At 47.7% G+C, this 17,852-nt stretch overlaps 1 protein-coding gene across 1 annotated transcript; it reads right to left on the bottom strand.

Annotated features, from left to right (window-relative positions):
- Window positions 1-384: 384 nt before the first annotated feature.
- Window positions 385-9,035, bottom strand: LOC128836093 (olfactory receptor 10V1-like). Its single transcript, XM_054026114.1, has 3 exons — window positions 9,026-9,035; window positions 7,622-7,675; window positions 385-1,280 (listed from the first exon to the last, which is right to left on the bottom strand). Exons 1-3 carry the CDS (start codon window positions 9,033-9,035, stop codon window positions 385-387), a joined length of 960 nt encoding a protein of 319 aa, XP_053882089.1.
- Window positions 9,036-17,852: the final 8,817 nt, after the last annotated feature.

Below are 17,852 nucleotides of genomic sequence, written 5' to 3'. Positions count from 1 at the left end.
TCCCAGACAAAATGGTTTGACCATGTGCCATTTATGACCACCCCTGTCCAGGAACTTGTGTACCAAGTGTAAATAATAGTAAGTTACATGAAGAATATTCCCAGACAACACATCACTGATCTCTCCACCAACAGGAAGCTAACCCATTGGGCCCCCACTATCTGCTTCTGCTTGCCAAAGGTGTGTCAATATTGTTCAATGATAACCACCTATTCAACAATACAATACCACTCCCCTGCGCCATGTCGTCCACTCGATCCACCAGCCCACTGGAACCAGTTCTCTGTATGTATAGTGCTCTGTCCCAATCCCAGTCACCCTAAATTATCTACATTCTGTCTCTGGAGGGGTTGTCATTTACTGATTGATGGCCCAAAGCTGTCACTATCCCTGGGACAGCATTTTCCTTCCCAGCGCTCTGCTCAGGGCATCTTTTAGCTCTTTGTTCCTCATGCTGTAGATCAGGGGGTTCAGTACAGGGGTGACAAAGGTGTAGACCACAGACACCACCCAACCTTGCTCCGGGGAGTAGCTGGAGCTAGGCCGTAGGTATATGAAGCTGCAGCAGCCGTACTGCAGGAGGACGACTGTCAGGTGGGAGGAGCAGGTGGAGAAGGTGTGGCATCGGACGGCTGCAGAGCGGATTTGCAGGATGGCAGCCACAATGAAGACGTAGGAGAGGCAGATCAGCAGGAAGGGGATGGCCAGGACTGTGACACTTACAATGAAAAGGGCAGCCTGGTGGACATGTGTGTTGGTGCAGGTCAGCCTCAGGACAGCAGGGATGTCACAGAAGAAGTGACTGATTTCCTTGGTGCTGCAGAACGGCAGGCGGAAGATCAAGATGGTCAGTTGCAGGGATAATAGGAAGCCCAGCACCAGTGAGCCAGCTACGAGACAGGCACAGACTTTCCAGTTCATAATGAGGGTGTAGCGCAGTGGGTGGCAGATTGCCACATATCGGTCGTACGCCATGATGGCCAGCAGAACGCAGTCAGCACCTCCCACAAAGACAAAGAAGAACATCTGGGTGCCACAGCCAGCGAGGGAGATGGTGGCCTTCCTCCCTGACACAAGGTTGACCAGGGCCAAGGGGGCAATGACAGAGGAGTAGCAGATCTCCAGCACTGCCAGATTGGCCAGAAAGAAGTACATGGGGGTGTGGAGGGAGCGGTCAGTGCACACAGTGAGTGCAACGGCCGTGTTCCCACAGAGGCTGAGCAGGTACAGGAGCAGGAAAGCCAGGAAAATCAGCAGCTGAATCTCAGGGAGGGTCGAGAGAAGATGGAAGTGAAATTGTATCAGCCCCGTTCGGTTTTCATCCCCCCTGGAACCAAGACACGGGACCTGCGAGAGGAGAGGAGAGAAGAGCAGATCCTGTCAGCTGTCATCAAGGGCAGAACAAGAGGAGACAGGGTCACACTGCAATCAAGACATTCAGATGCAATATCAGGAAACACTTTCTAACCCTAAGAGAAGCTCTGGGAACAGGGCATGTTGCCGAGGTGACTGAAGGAATCATCTTCCCTCCGGACATTCAAGGCTGATGCTAAGCACCCATCTATCCCGGATGGTGATGGATGCCACTCTCTGGCAGAATGCATTGGAATTTCTGGTAGGAAAGACAGCAGTGAGCCCTGCACCCTTCTTACCCTTATTTATGGTGACTGATTTGTCTTGATTTTCAAACCAAACTACAGTTTTGATGCTGCGTGGATAACACTGGATCTATTAATAGTATTTTCTTGTGATGCTTCCTCTGACTCTGACCTGAAGGTGGCCATAAAAAACCATTGCAGTAGCCGCAGGGTGACGAGAATCTCAGAAAGGATATCTACCTCCAAACCAAAAAAGCAGCAGGAAGGAAAGAAAGAAGAAAGCGGTATGGTTAAATGGCAAGGCACAAGAGACCCCAAGCCCAGAAACAATCCTCTATCTACCCTCTGTCCTTCCATGTTTTTATACTTCCCCCATCACCCTGCTATCTGAGCAACTAAAAATTGAATCCAGCCTAAGTGAAGTCAATTAACTGTTCGGTGTAAAGATAAAACTTCTGTCATGCATCCACAGCTATGCCCCAGCTACTAAACAGTTCCTTGGAGGACCCCCTCCATTGTCTGACCCCCAGTGGGGCTCACTTTTCCTCAAGGGCTGGCCATGCAGCCTCAGCACCTCCAAGATGGAGCCTCTGGGCTCCAGCCCTCCTGCCTCATGCTGTGAGCTTTGCCCAGTGAGTCCAACTGAACCAGACACCTCGTCAGAGACATGTACCCTCTCCAGGACCACAGGCTTCCCAGACAGTGTCTGCAGTGACACCAGGCAGCTTTTTCCAACAAGAGCAGGGTTCATTAGCCCACTGGCACATGGCATGGGGAAGTCCTTAGGATAGCCCAGAGAAATAGAGGCCAGTGCAACCAGCCAGCCAAGCTGCTGTGGATCTGCATCTGGCTCAGGCTCCCTGTCTCTGTCAGTCCAAGATGAGAGCTCCATGTCTCTGCAAAATGCAGCTCGAGCCGTTATTGAAATGGAACCCCGAGATACTGAACCCGGCCCTTGTTGCTGCCAACTCAAACGGGCAGAAGGGTTACACTCTAGCATCCTGACACCTGCTCCTTTTGTTCTTGAGCTGGGGCAGGGGTAGGGGGGGGAAGACAGTGCTTCCCTGATGAGAAGTGGGGGGAATTGCCTCCCTCTTGGTTGCTGGTGGCTAGGTGTAAATGTCCTGGCCATTGGGGTTCCCATTGTCTTTTTGAATTCTCCACTGATATGGGTTGGTTTGAGCCAGTCCCTTAACAGCCCATTCCTTCCACTGCAGACTGCTACATGACACAAACACCTCCTGCCTCTTGCTCTGCTCCAAGAGCAGCTTTAACCCCTTTGCACCCTGTCCGTCATGATGCAAAGTATAGAGGGAAACTGAGGCATGCCTGAGATGCTTACAATATTACAAAAAATTCCCACTTTGTCACAATTTCCCTGAAGGGCAGGTTATTCCATAACTGCCTGCTGCATGGCACTTATACTTTCCTCTGAAGCATCTGATGTCAAGTACTGTTGGGTCAGCATTCTTGACTAGATGGACCTTGGCTCTGATCAAATCTGGAAATTCCCCATATTCTGATATAAAGGAACATTCACTATGGTAGACAAAATATAAGAAGGAAATTAGGGGAACCGGAAAGGAATTTGAAGAGCAAATAGCCAAAGACAAAACCCAAGAAATTCTTTAAGAATCTCAGAAACAGGAAGCCTATGGCCTTGTTTACATGGGGATATTTACCAGCAGAGCTATGCCGGTACAATTATACTTGCATAGCTAAGCTGATATAACTTCCCATGCAGACACTCTTACCACAGAATCATTATGCTTGTTTCTGGTTTAGCATCTATCACTTTGAACTGGTATAAACTAAACCAGAAAAAGGCACTCTTATTCTAGGAGACGAGTATTCACATTTGCAGTTATACCAGCATAGCTATGCTGGTAAATTCCCCCATGTAGATGAGGTATGAAAGAGAATTGGTGGGTCTGCTGGAGGGGTGAAAGGGAGCCATGATGATTAAGACATTACTGTAAAGCTCACTGGTTGCTTTGCAACAGTGTTTACCACATAGAATTTAGGGAAGACACCTACCCACCCTTTCACAGAAATAAAGAAGAGGCTCTGTCAGAGATTAAGGTGTCAAGGTTGAGGTACCCACCAAAATTAATACACAAAATAGCAACAGATAACTGGGACTGGATTGTAGAAACCCAGGAGTTTGAAGGACCTTAAGAATGAAGTGGACGAGCTGTTAACTATATATGCAATCTCTCATTACAATCAGCTACTCTACTGGAGAACTGGAAGGCAGTACATGTTGTGCCCATTTTTAAAAATAGTCAGTAGGAGTGATCCTGGGAACTACAGATCAGTCAGCTTTACGTCTGTGCTAGGAAAACTGGGGGAAACAACGATTAAAGAGAATTATAAAGCATACAGATAAACAAACCAGCCCAGCTTCTCTAAAGAAAACCTCGACCTCTTCAAGCACTTATACATGCTGGGTGACCATGGACAAGTCATTTTCAGTTTCTGTGCTTCAGTTTCCCCATCTGTAAAATGGGGATAGTGACACTGACCTCCTTTGTAAAGTGCTTTGAGATCTACAAGTGAAAAGTGCTATATAAAAGCTAAGTATTGTTATTGGAGGACGTCAGTCAAATAGCAGATGAAGGAGAACCAGTTGATCTTATTAAAAGCTTTGATAAAGAGGCGACTAAGGAAACTGAGGCTATGTCTACACTGGCAACTGAGCGACAAAACTTTTGTCTTTCAGAAGTGTTAAAAAAAACACACACCCCCAAAAGACAAAAGTTTGGCTGACAACAAGTGCCGGTGTGAACAGTGCTTTGTTTGCAGGAGCACTCTCCTGCCTACAATGCTAGCGCTGCTCGTTGGGGGTGGAAGTTTTTTGTTGTCAGGAGAGCCGACAAACAGCGGCTACACTGTGTGCCTTTTAGCGGAATGGCTGTAGCGATACAGCTGTGTCACTAAAAACTGCATAGTGTAGACATTGCCTAAGTAATCGTGGACCAAGAGGTAAAATTCTCTCATGGCTCAGAAAGTTGCTAACAAGAAAACAAAGCGTAGGAATAAACAATCAGTTTTCATCTTGGCTAAAGGTTAACAGTGGGTGCCACAGGGTTCCACACTAGGGCTGCTGCTGTTCAATATATTTATTATTGATTTGCAAAAGGAGGTGAGCAGTGAGGTGGCAATGGATATAGATGACATAGAATTAGTTTAATTAAGATCAGAGGAGACTGAGAAACTCCAGAAAGGCTGGACAAAGCTAAACAATTAGCAACGGTATGTTAGGCAAAATTCAATGTAAAAAAGCACCATGTGATACCCATTGGAAGGAACTTACTCATGGACAGTGATATGTCCTAAATTAACTGTACCACTACTGAGAAAAAAATCTAAGTGCTGCTGTGGACAGCTCAATGAAAATATCTGCTCAATGCACAGAGGTGGTTGAAAGGGCAAACAACTTGTTAGGGCGTATTAAGAAAATGATAGAGAATAATATAGAAAACATTATAATGCTGCTATACAAAAGAATGGTACACAGTCATCTTGAGGATCATGTTCAGTTCTGTTCAAATGCTTTCTAAAGGGATAATGCAGATATAGAAAGGGTAAAAAGAAAAGCAATGAAAATCATCAAAGACATGAGAAGACTCCAGATGAGAAGGGATTTTAAAATGAGATACTATAGAGTTTAGAATAAGATGGGACATAAGAGGTGGAAATAATGTAATGAATAGTGCAGAGATGGTCATTCAAGCACTGCTTTTTAGCCTCTCGTAATTAGGCTTGGCAGAATTTGATTTTTATTTTTTATCCTGTAAGGTGATAATAGCTATGTTTATTTTTAAGCACCTGTTTTATTGTTATAGATTTAAACATCCACAAAATCATGGGTTTTAAACATTTTTTTTTATTTTGATCAATTTAGTTGTTCACAGTTATGGGAAACCAAGAGGAAACAGTTGTAGGAAATCATATAATGACCATAGATGCTGAGATGCAAAAAGCTATAGTTTTATAACCATTAAAACACAAATTGGCAACATCACATATCAAAATTTTCCAAGCGAATACCCTTAAATCAACAAATCATACCTGTTTTTACTGTTCATTCACCAGTCGTTTGTAACAATCCCAGTTCAAAAGGCTAAACCAATGGATTTTTACTCTAATAAGTTCTCAAGCAGCATTTTTCTTATTTTGCCTGTCTGTAAATTTTGATTATTATCAATGGAAGCATTTTTAATCAGTTTGTATATGCACGGTGAAATAGACTTTTACCAACATTTACTGATAAAAATCTAATCCTTCCAAGTCTACTCGTAATACTAGAATAGGGGGACAGGACAAGTAATGAAATGAAAAGGCAGCAAATTTAAAACTGATCAAAGGAGCTACTTTTTCCATGCAGTGAGCAAGTAAACTGTGAAACTGATGGACACTAGATTAATGCCAAGAGCTTATCTATATTCAAAAAAAGGATTAGATATTTGTAGATAATAAGGACATCTACACTCACATTGCTGGGATATAAAAGATTATACAACACTCCCCCATGTTTTATATGGCATTAGCCTTCTAGGTCAGGGGTCAGCAACCTTTCAGAAGTGGTGGGCCGAGTCTTCATTTATTCACTCTAATTTAAGGTTTTGCGGGCCAGTAATACATTTTAATGTTTTTAGAAGGTCTCTTTCTATAAGTCTGTAATATATAACTAAACTATTGTATGTAAAGTAAATAAGGGTTTTACAATGTTTAAGAAGCTTAATTTAAAATTAAATTAAAATGCAGAGCCCCACAGACTGGTGACCAGGACCTGGGCAGTGTGAGTGCCACTGAAAATCAGCTTTCATGCCATAGGTTGCCTACCCCTGTTCTAGGTGAATGAGCTGGGAAGACTCGTCCTCTTTTAGGCCTATTTTTGCATAATTGTTCACTTCCTCCAAGGCAGCTGGCACAGGCCAGTGTTTGGCTGAGCCAATAAAGCCACAAATGCTGGAGAAATCTTGTGTCGCCAAGGGAAAACAACACAATATTCACAGAGCACAGCATGTATAATTAGAGTGGCCCTTTCTTCTCATTCTAGGGCTTGATCTTACCTCCACTGCTATCAATGGTACAGCTCCCAATGGGGCAGGATCAGTCATCCAAAATATTTGCGGTTGGCTCAACAAGTATAGGGCAAACTTTACTATCCTCAAAAAGGCATGTAACTATCACATTTGGACAGAAAATGGGAGACCATCAGGTGGGAATATTGTCTGAAATTCTCCCAGTTCAGCCAAGGATTATGCTTTCTGATTGGCGAGAATTCACCTGTGGTGAATAACGACACACCAATGTCTGTTGAATAAGTGAGTGCTATAAGGAGAAGAGTGAGAGACAGTACAAGAGAAGCACAACTGAAAACAGGAGGAGGAAGAAGCTCTAGAGCAGATTATGTGGCCCTGAGAGAAGCCTAAAGAAAGATTTTGAGCTCAGAGTGCTGGCTGGAAAAGCAGGCTTGGGACAGTGAGCAAAGAAATTGTCTGCTGCTGTTTGATTCTTACTGTGTAGGGATTCCGCCTGGCTCCCTTCCCTTCAATACTTTATATATAATTTTTGTAAATTAACAAGATTGTATCAAAGGTAATACCTGAATCTATCATCATTTTCTCCACTACAATGTGTAACTGGAACTAGCCGCTCAGCTCAAAAGAGGTAACAATATGACAAGAGATTGAAAAGACTGTGACTGTTTTACCATGGGGAGAAAGCTAATAACAGGGCACCTGATAAAGTATAAAGAATAATGCCTGGTGTAGAGAAGACAGATCAGGAAATTGGGTTCTTACTTTCTCATAACACAAGAACAAGGAGCCAGTCAATGAACCTGAGAGGTGGCAAACTCAAAAGGAACGACTTTTTCCACTCAATGCACAATTATCCAGCGGAATTAATTGCCACAAGATTACATTGAGGCTAAGAGCCTATCTTGGCTCAGAAAAGGACTGACGGTTATATAGAGTCATAATAGTACCTATGGAGGCTGAGATTTTCAAAGGAACCTATGTAAATTAGGCACCGGATTACAGTGAAATTCAATGGACATTGGGTTCCTCATGCCAGCCTAAAAAACAAGAGTTTTGTAAGGGATATAAACCCTCCTTCTCTAAATATTATGGATTTAACTTTCCCTTGGGGCAGGATGTTCCGTAACTGCTGATTGTGAGGAGTTTAGATATCATGGAGATGGGGGACAGATAAGTACCATAGACAAGCTAGATGGAGCCAGTGTGGCAGTCCCTGTGTTCCTATATTGTTAGAACCTCTGCCTGGCTGCTGTTGGAATGTAGCACCAGTTGCTGTATAATTGAGACACCCTCAGGAGCTCATCTCATCCCAAACACTGAGAGAACAAAGGTCTCGAGAAAAAGGTTATGGAGAGACAAACGGGAATGAGGGAGAGCCCACCATGATGACCTCTTACCTGGCTAGCCCCAATTTGCGGCTCCTGGACCCACAACCACACCGCGAAGGCTGCCTTTCCCATCATTCTTTGGCCCCAAAAGCCAGTGGAGATGGTGGCCAGGTGGCCAGTTGGCTCTCAGCCTCCTGAACCCCGAGTCAGGAGAGCTGGCTGGACTCTCCCTTCCCACAGCCTGGTTCTGAACATCCCCTTCAAGCCCAGGAGTCTTTACATACCGTGCAGAGTCCTTAGGGGGCAGAGGTGATGATGGAGCAGCCCTGCCCACATAGGAGCACCAGGCAGGTAAATTATCTTGCAGTCTCCGGTCCCATTCCCGTGCTGCCCTCCAGTGGTGCTCTTCTTTCTATTCATTTTAAAAGGCCAAGACTGATTTACAAAGCCATCATTCACTCAACAATTGCCCTGTTCTGTTCATTTCCTCTGAAGCACCTGTCAGCAGACAGGACACTGGGCTAGATGGACAATAGGTCTGACCCAGCACGGCTGTTCATGTGCTCTTAAGTGTTGTCATTACAAACACCTGTGCATATTGAAAGCTGAAAGTGGAGGGATCTGGTCAATTAAATTGAATTTAACATGGAGTGGATAACACAAACCTCTTTTTTATTTTAAATGCCTATGGATTTCCAGCCTGCTGCACAGGAGAGTCCGAGAAAGAAGGAGGCCTTACCACAGATTTAAGTCCAGCTTGCTCCGGGGTGCACAGGACCTTGCCCTTATCTGATAGACAGCAAAGCAAGACAGCGGGAGACACGGTGGGGAACAATTTATAAAAATCATTGCTGTTCCAGCTGGGTGGAGATGAAAGGGCCCCCTAACAGCAACCTTATCCCAGGGATGAGAAGGGACAATGTGATTTTATATCAGAGACATACGTGAGTCAGAAAGTTCAGACCTGAATTTCCCTGGTGATCGCCATCTTCGTGCTATTTCCCTGAAGGGGGCCAGGTGTGGTCCCTGCCAGAAGCTAAGAACTCACTGGCTGTCATGGTTAATGCAGGATGTGTGTGTGATGCTGACAGACCAGCCCAGTTTGGAGCCATAGGCCATTTCACCTGTGTGTGAATTTCAAAGAAATGTTAAATGTATTAGTATGTACAAACCAATTAACTTGTTAGAATAGAACATAGAGGGATGTTATCATATTGCATTTACATGGCATATGCCCTGGTAATTACACTTGCTTTACATTCATGAAAACTAGGGAATGTTAATGGCATTCTCTTCACCTATCGGTATTCTGTTGTCTGCTATCACATTACATGTAGTTACATTATGTATACCCTGTAATTAGTATATACGGGAAACATTTTAAGAGCTGGTAACATGTAGAATGTTGTGTTCCAAAGTGGCTGGAGGTGAAACTGGCCACCTGGGGTGAGGTGGTTCTCAGAGTTAACTCAATCAGAAATGAGAACAAATAATTCACATCTTGTGGCCCAGCCCAGCCAAGTGTTTACTGTCTAGACAAGGTGTGGGCTTGTACAAAGCACCAAAGAGCCAAGAACAAGACCTTGAAGAGGGGGACCATTGGGGCGAACTGAAGTTATCGAAACATCCTGGTTATGGGAAGAGAGAAGGTCTGGAGCTGTATAAAAGGAGAAAGAAGAGACAGAAAGAATTTAATCCATTACAGAGACCAGTGTGACTGTCTCAGAAAAGTGGATCCCAGCTCTCTGGACTGGACAAGTGCTGTACAGTCTGACCATTGGGTGGGAAATACCTTGGCCAACTGGAAGGGAACTTATCAATAAGTATAGGCTCTACTTTGTGTTTTAGTTTTCTTTTCGCTGTAACCATATGTTTCCATTACTTATACTTGCTTCTGTTTGAATCCTTATCTTAAGCTTTGTCAAATAAATATCTGTTTGGTTTTACACAGACATGACTCAGTGCTGTGTGCTGTGGAGAGTGTTGGCCTGAGGGGACACTAGTGAACTGGGGAGCATGGCTTCCACAGAGACAGCAAATCTGTGTGCATTGCAGCTGTCCAGAAGTTGAGAGACTGGGCATTCCAGTGTAACGAACTGGGGTGTACAACAGGGTGGAAGACCTGTGCCCCAGGCTCAGAGCAGAACCCTGGGCACTAGCTATTTCCGTAGGTTTAGCTACAGGTTATCTCAGCTCAGTGTCCTGTGTTCTGAGGACCCACTAAGGGCTGGGATGTGCAAATTGCTGGCCTGCAGAATGATAGAGCAGGGTTCGCAGAGCCCAGAGCAGGGAGCTTGCGTTGCCATAGCCGGTAGTTTGGGGTGAATTTCCCCCACTGGGCACAAACAAGGCTCCCTGGTGCTATCAGCAGGTGGTAGCAATTCATTCTGTAGCCCTTAGGTCACCCTAACAGAGTCACACAAACCCCTAATGCTCAGGGAGGGATTGGCTGTGGTGCAACCAAATAGTAACCTTATATGGTGGTCTAGTGTTGGGGAGCCATAGGGAACCGGAGAATGAGAGCTTCTGTGTACTTAGCACCTTTGAAAATCAGCCCAGTCAAGTGCCTACATATGAATTTAGGAGCCTAACTTTAGGCTCCTATTTTTGAAAGCCTTGGCATAGAGAGAATTATTTCTCCACGGAAATTGATCTGAGGTCAATTGAATTTTCTCTTGAGTGAAACTTCTGAATTCCCCCATCCCCACCCCCAGTGTCTCAGCTGTCATCAGCTGTAGCTAGTTGGGAATAGTGGCTTCATGTGTATGTGTGTTCTGTGTCCCTTAGGCCACCTGATGATTTTAACAAGGCCCCAAGGCAACTAATCATTAGACTGCGTAATTGTCTATCTGAAAAAATTCAAGTTTCCTGGCAAACCCTCTGGTCCCAAAGAGCCAAAAGTTTTATCACCAGTTTATGTTTCAGGAAGCTACTGAAATTACTGAGCCAGCAGGAAGCTGTCAAGAGGTGGCTGAACAGTGATGCAACAGAAGCACATGGAAATGCTGCCCAAGACACTGACTTCTTAGCAGAGAAAGAGAGACTATGAAACACCAGCATGGTCCCTGTATCAGCCATCTGTGACCCAGACAACTGCCTGCTGATTCTTCAGGTGTGCTGGAGGGTTAGTGGTTGTAGAACAACCTTCAAAGCAATTACCTGAGGTTTGATGCCAGGCAAGGGTCAAATTAGGCTTTCCTTAGCCAAATAACAATTGCCACGTGATGGCCATTAACAAGTATTGGAAAAGCACAAACATCAAGGTGGGAAGAGAACAGTATGTTAGTGGAACAGGATGGACTTCCAGCAAAGGGAAATGTCAGCTGGACATCAGATAATGTTTCCTGACAGTGAGTAAGGGTGTGGAATAGCCTGCCATGGGAAAGCATGGATGCCACATTATCTGAGACATTTAAAACTGGATCACACAAAATCCTGGATAATACACTGTGATGGTCTATACCATTATGTTCACCACTTTTACAAGACTATGATAAATTTTGTACAAAGTATGCCTTGAGTTATCATTTGAAATGTCAAACTGCTGAACATTATTGTCCTGGTAAAATATGCATATCAACATTATATGTGAAGTTATAAGATTCTACTATGTATCATTGCTATAACAGGCTCCAAGTTTAAGAAAAGCAGGCCCAAACCAGTTTCTCAGGAACAAAGGACAGACCAACACCCAGCCAGGTGTTAATAGACTATCACCGGCTTAAGCGGCCTCTCTCTGGTAGGGGTAATGCACGAATAAGACATTTACATTCCATCACAGGGACAGTTCAGACCGCACATCCACAAGAGACTACTTGTCGCTTGCACCCCAGCTTGGGGTAATTCTCAAAGAGGAGAGAGTGGTATAAGAATAAGGGACAGTGGTCTCCAAATCACCTCTCTCTCCCCGCATCTCTACTGACAGCATCTACAACGCTCAAAAGACAAAGAAAGCATCATTGAACTGGGAGAGGGGTGGTCCTGACTGGAAGGTTACAGACTGCTATAAACATCTATTGAAACAAAAGCTTTTTGCTTTTAAGTTCACTTAGCTTGTTAAGTTCAGTACAGTAACTCCTCACTTAACGTTGTAGTTATGTTCCTGAAAAATGTGACTTTAAGCAAAACGATGTTAAGCGAATCCAATTTCCCTATAAGAATTAATGTAAATGAGGGGGTTAGGTTCCAGGTAATTTTTTTTCTCCAGACAAAAGAGACTATATAATATATATATACACCCACATACAGTATAAGTTTTAAACAAACAATTTAATACTGGTACACAGTGACGATGATTGCGAAGCTTGGTTGAGGTGGAGTCGTCAGAGGGTGGGCTATTTACCAGGGAATGCCTTACTGCTAAATGATGAACTAGCAATTGGCTGAGCCCTCAAGGGTTAACTCTTACACTCTACAAGGCAGCAGGAATGGAGGGAGGGGAGAGAGAGAGATGCGCATTTCCCCTTTAAGTACACTGCCTTGTTAATTAGATCAGCTTGCTGAGACCACAGCTGCTGCCAGCAAAGCCCTGTCATGTGTTCCCCCTGCTCTATGGAAGATAGGGTAGAGTGGGGTGCTAGAGTAGGGGGACACCCTGACATTAGCCCCCCTCTTCATCCCTTTTCCCCCTCCCCTGCACAGCAAGCAGGAGTCTCAGGGAGCAGCTCTAAGGCAGAGGGCAGGAGCAGCACATGGCGGTGGTGGGGGATGGACATCTGCAATTGCTAGCCTGCTGGGCAGCTGCTGCACAGGGAACTTAGGGGAGCGGGGAACTGATTGGGGGGGGGGGGGGCTGCCGGTCCACCCTGCTTCCAAGCCCCCAAGAGCTAGCTGCAACAGGCTGCTCTTCCTGCAAGCAGTAGACAAAGCAGGTGGCTGCCAAATGACTTTAAACAAGCATGTTCCCCAATTGATCAGCAATTAAACAATGTTAACTGGGATGACTTTAAGTGAGGAGTTACTGTCTTAGCTTGCATTTTACTCTTTTATAACCAATCCTGACTTTTATGCATCATTACTTGTAATCACTTAAAACAAGATAAGTGTATTAACTACAGAAAGATAGATTTTATCTTAACCACTATGTGTTTGGATTAAAGTGTGTGGGAGACTCCATTTGGGATAACAAGGCTGGTGCACATTTTCCTTTGATGAAATGAAAAACTTTATATGGGCTTGCATTGTTCATTAGTGTACTGCGCAGTACAAGATGCACATTTCTGGGGGAAAGTCTGGGACTGGGTGTTTGTTTGTGATGCTCTGCAGTTTAATTCATGAGTGGCTAACTAGTAGCCCTCAGTATGATATAGCTAGGAGCGATTTTACATGCTAAAGGCTGTGTGTAAACAGGCCAGGACTGGATGTTCTTACAGCAAAGCTTTGTAAGAGGCACCCTAGGTTGGAGAACTGAGGGGACACAGCTGTCCCCCAGTCCACATTGTACCCTGCATAATGCTACATACACCATAAGAAACAATCTTGCATGGCTGTGGGAATGGAACAGACAATAGATTAGCGGGGCAGCATGGGGAGTGAAGAGATGCAAGAAGGTGGTCAGACAGTGAGGAGGATGAGAGGGGCAGGAGGGTACACTATGGTGTATGGGGGGTGATTTGGGGCTCTTAGGAAATTCTATAAATTGAAACTCCAAGGGGATCTGTAGGGCTGGGCCCGGGGAGTTCAAATTCTGCACAGTCCAATCCCCATGGCCCACATGACCTAACCCCTCATGTGTCATGGGTCTGAGGGGTATTTAGTTTCTTCACTCCCTGGCTGATGCTGATGAGCTGGAGGGATGGTCCTGTGCAGTCCCTTCACCAGTGCTGCACCAAGCTGCCTGCTTTATCCTATTGCCTTCAGGCCTTTCCTCCCCTCCACTTCAGTGAGTGACGTCTAAGTCGTGACCAGTCTGTTTTGTACTCTCTTGGGGTCCAATCATAGCTGGTGATGGATTGGATGATGTATTATGTGTAGAACATCATCCAAGATCTCAGTCTCCCTCTTCCATGGCAATATCTGCTCGTGGGGAGAACCAGAGGAAATACTTGTTTGAACTGGAAAGCTGAGCAGAATGTGCTAAGAGAGATTCAGTAAGCGGGGGATATTTGCCCATCATGTTACCTCCAAGGGGAGCCAAGGTAACACTAAATGTATAATGATGTAGGTATCGAGATGTAAAACAAGCCCCTTTTACTCAGAAGAGCAGACCCGCCCTCTGCCATGTCTGTCACTGGTGGACAGGTCTCCCTCTTCCCTATGTGTAGTGCAAATAATAAAAACTGGCAATAGGTAAAGGTAAAAACAGGTAAGTGTATTGGGGGGGGAATACATTTACAAATCAGTGAAGGGGTAATTGTGAACAAACAGTAACTAGATAAACAATATAAAACAGTAGCTTTAAAACAGGAACATGAAGCTTAGGCCCAAAAGACAAATTACCCTGGCAATAACATATAAATAGGGTTCTCTCCATTGGGAGTTTATCTCACTATGTTGTCAGCACATCTGTGGTGGCGGTGAAGTCCAGAACCTACACTCGTTGGGTAATTGGAACCCGCATAGGAGGAGCGCTGGAGAGTCCCTCGATGTCTCAGGGTGGAAGAAGCGGATTGAAACCCTCTGGTGATGTTGTATCCAGGAGCAGGTAAGATGGAACGTCTTCTTCCCTTTCTCTTCACCTCAGGAATGGTGGTGCCCTTCAACGATGCACTGGTGCTGTGAAGGCCTGAACCGCACATGCACAGTCACTGGGATAGACTATGCCACTTGTCAGTGAGTTCAGTGCCTTTAGTGGCGGGAAAATATGGTAACAGTCCCAGCAAAGGCGGGAAACAGTCTGAGGTAAAATTGTCCTTGGAGTTGCCAGTGGTGGGAAAAACCAGTTGGATACAGTTATGACTGGGCCATGATAACAGTAAACAACAAGATGGCAGTTCAAACTCCATTTTGGATTGCTGCTATATATTTACTAGGGTTACCATACGTCCGGATTTTCCCGGACATGTCCGGCTTTTGGGGGTTCAAATCCCTGTCCGGGGGGAAATCCCCAAAAGCCGGGCATGTCCGGGAAAATCGGGAGGGAGGGATGGAGGGCTCGGCCGGGGCCGGTGCGGGGCCGGGGGCATGGTGCCGGGCCGGGGTAGCGGGGGGTGCGCCGGGCTGCGGGGCCGGGCGGGGAGCTGGTTCGGGGTAGCGGGGGGGGGGGTGCGCCGGGCTGCGGGGCCGGGCGGGGAGCCGGTCCGGGGTAGCGGGGGGGTGCGCCGGGGAGCCGGTCCGGGGTAGCGGGGGGGGGTGTGCGGGGCCGCGGGGCCGGGCGGGGAGCCGGGGGTGCGCGGGGCCGCGGGGCCGGTCCGGGGTAGCGGGGGGGTGCGCGGGGCTGGGCGGGGAGCCGGTCCGGGGTAGCGGGGGGGGTGTGTGCGGGGCCGCGGGGCCGGGCGGGGAGCCGGGGGTGCGCGGGGCCGCGGGCCGGGGTAGCGGGGGGGTGCGCGGGGCCGCGGGCCGGTCCGGGGTGGCGGGGGGGTGCGCGGGGCCGCGGGCCGGTCCGGGGTGGCGGGGGGGGGGGGTGCGCGGGGTCGCGGAGCCGGGAGCTGGTCCGGGGTTGCGGGGCCGGGCCGCCGGGGGGGGGCGCTGGGCCGCGGGGCCGGGAGCCAGTCCGGGATAGCTGGGGGGGTGCGCTGGGCCGCAGGGCCCGAGCCGACCCAGGCTGGAGCCGCCGGGGGGGCCAGCCTGGGCCGCGCCTCCTCCCCCCACACACACCCCCCTTACCTGCTTCAGGCTTCCCGCGAATCAAATGTTCGCGGGAAGCAGGGGAGGGGGCGGAGACTTTGGGGAGTGGGCGGGGCTGGGGGCGGGGCCGGGGCCCGTGGAGTGTCCTCCATTTGGAGGCACAAAATATGGTAACCCTATATTTACAAACTACACAGGGCTGACTCCAGGCACCAGCAAAACAAGCAGGTGCTTGGGGCAGCACATTTCTAGGGGCGGCATTCTGGTGCCAGCCCTCATAGGCACCAACTCTGGGGCACAGGGAAAATATGCTCCTTCCACCCCAGCTTGCCACCCCAGCTCGCCTCCGCCTGCTCCCCTGAACGCACTGCTGCTCAGTTTCTCCGCCCTCCCTTGCCTGAGAGGGAGGGGGGAGAAGCGGAGCGGCAGCACACCCAGGAGAGCAGACGGAGCGGCGGTGAGCTAGGGCGGGAGGCCCGCAGGAAGCAATGGGGGGGGCAGGGGGAGAATGCGGCACACTGGTGGAGGAGGCAGGGCTGGGGATTTGAGGAAGGGGTGGAGTTGGGGCAGGGCTGGGGGGCATGAAAAAAAGCAAGGGGGCAGCCAAAATTATTTTTTGCTTGGCGTGGCAAAAATCCTAGAGCCGGCCCTGAAACTACATATTGGATTTAATATATACATATTTTAACAGACTATAAAAAAAACACACCCAACAATCACACTGATACAGGCTGTTCATTAATGTCCTGAGATGACACCTCCTGTTAGCACCATGTGTGAGAAAGGAGAGTGAGCTGCTCACAGCACAGCAGCTGAGAAGGTGGGTGCTGAGAATCTGAGAGGCTGGGTCAGAGGAGCTCTGTGCCTGAGTCACAGTAGGGGCAGAGCTGAGTGCCAGGCAGGTGTTTTCTGGGGAACCAGGAACGGGCACTCTGGTCTGGGAGAGCTGCTTTCCTCTGATAATGCAGCAGCTGCCATGTGTAAATTGATTTAGTTGGGGATTGGTCCTGCTTTGAGCAGGGGGTTGGACTAGATGACCTCCTGAGGTCCCTTCCAACCCTGAGATTCTAGGATTCTAATAAGAGAGTGAGTGAGATGGAGAGACATTGTGGGGAGGGAAAAGGTAGATGGACAAACTGTAGGAGTGAAGAAAAGAAAATAGTCAGTGATAGAATACAAGATGCTTAAAAAGGGTGGGAAATTATTTTTGAGACATGGGGACTGTAATAGAGCAGACTCACCCCTGCAGCACCTCCTGCTGGTCTCTCCGGGAATTAGCTTGATTTCCAGCCCAGAGCCCCCTCTGCAGGCCAGTGATCCACCTTGTCACTGGCCCAGTGTCCCTCCCAGGACCCCAGTGCCCCTTGCTCTGGGTGCTGCCCCCTGGCAGTACCCACACATGCTGGGTCTCCCATCCCAGGGGAACCCCCACCCACTAACCCCACCTCACCTCAGTGTAAGGCTACTGCCAGTCACCATCTAGCCCCACTCCCTGGGGCAGACTGCAGTATCAGCCACTCATCACAGGCAAGGTTGGGTTTGGACCTGCTGCCTTGGCCTACCTCTGGGCTGCCCTCTGCAACCCCCAGCACCTTTTAGCCCAATACTAGGCCACAGCCTGGGGCTTTCCAGGCTGGAGTACCCCAGCTCCTCTGCCTTTCCCCAGCCCTGCTCCACTCAGGTACCCTGTCTCAAGCTCCCTACAGCCAGACCCTTCTCTCTTTTTGAATGTAGAGAGAGAATGTCTCCTTGCTCCTGGCTCAAGTCTTTATAGGGCCAGCTGGGCTCTGATTGGGGCATGGCCCAGCTGCTTCCCCCAATCAACCCAGCTCTTTCCTTCCACAACCCCAGCCCTCTGCGGGGCTGGCTTTAACCCTTCCCAGGCAAGAGCAGGTGACCACCCCACTACAGGAACTTTCCCCTCTGATAGTCACTTCTCTGATACTAGCTCAGAAGCTGATAAGAATCTGCGAGTTTCTGAGGCCCTTACTAAGCACAGAATTCACCTTTTGCTTTTGGGTTGTTTATTCTCTGCAGGAATCAGCTTAACTGCTGTAACCTCTTGGCTTTCAGAAACATGGCTGCCAGTGAAGGGCCTTTTAATTCATTAACAGATTCAATGATTCCTGAGATGTGTAGTTGCTTTTCCT

This window comes from Malaclemys terrapin, chromosome 4 (assembly GCF_027887155.1).
Source record: "Malaclemys terrapin pileata isolate rMalTer1 chromosome 4, rMalTer1.hap1, whole genome shotgun sequence".
Taxonomy (NCBI): Eukaryota; Metazoa; Chordata; order Testudines; family Emydidae; genus Malaclemys; species Malaclemys terrapin.
Note: the sequence above shows the minus strand (reverse complement) of the source record. Positions and strands in the feature narration are given on the sequence as shown.

Coding starts and splice junctions, on each gene's coding strand:
- LOC128836093 (XM_054026114.1), bottom strand. Junction 1,281..7,621: donor GTGCCTAATTTACATAGGTT/CCTTTGAAAATC, acceptor ACTTCCATCTTC/TCTCGACCCTCCCTGAGATT.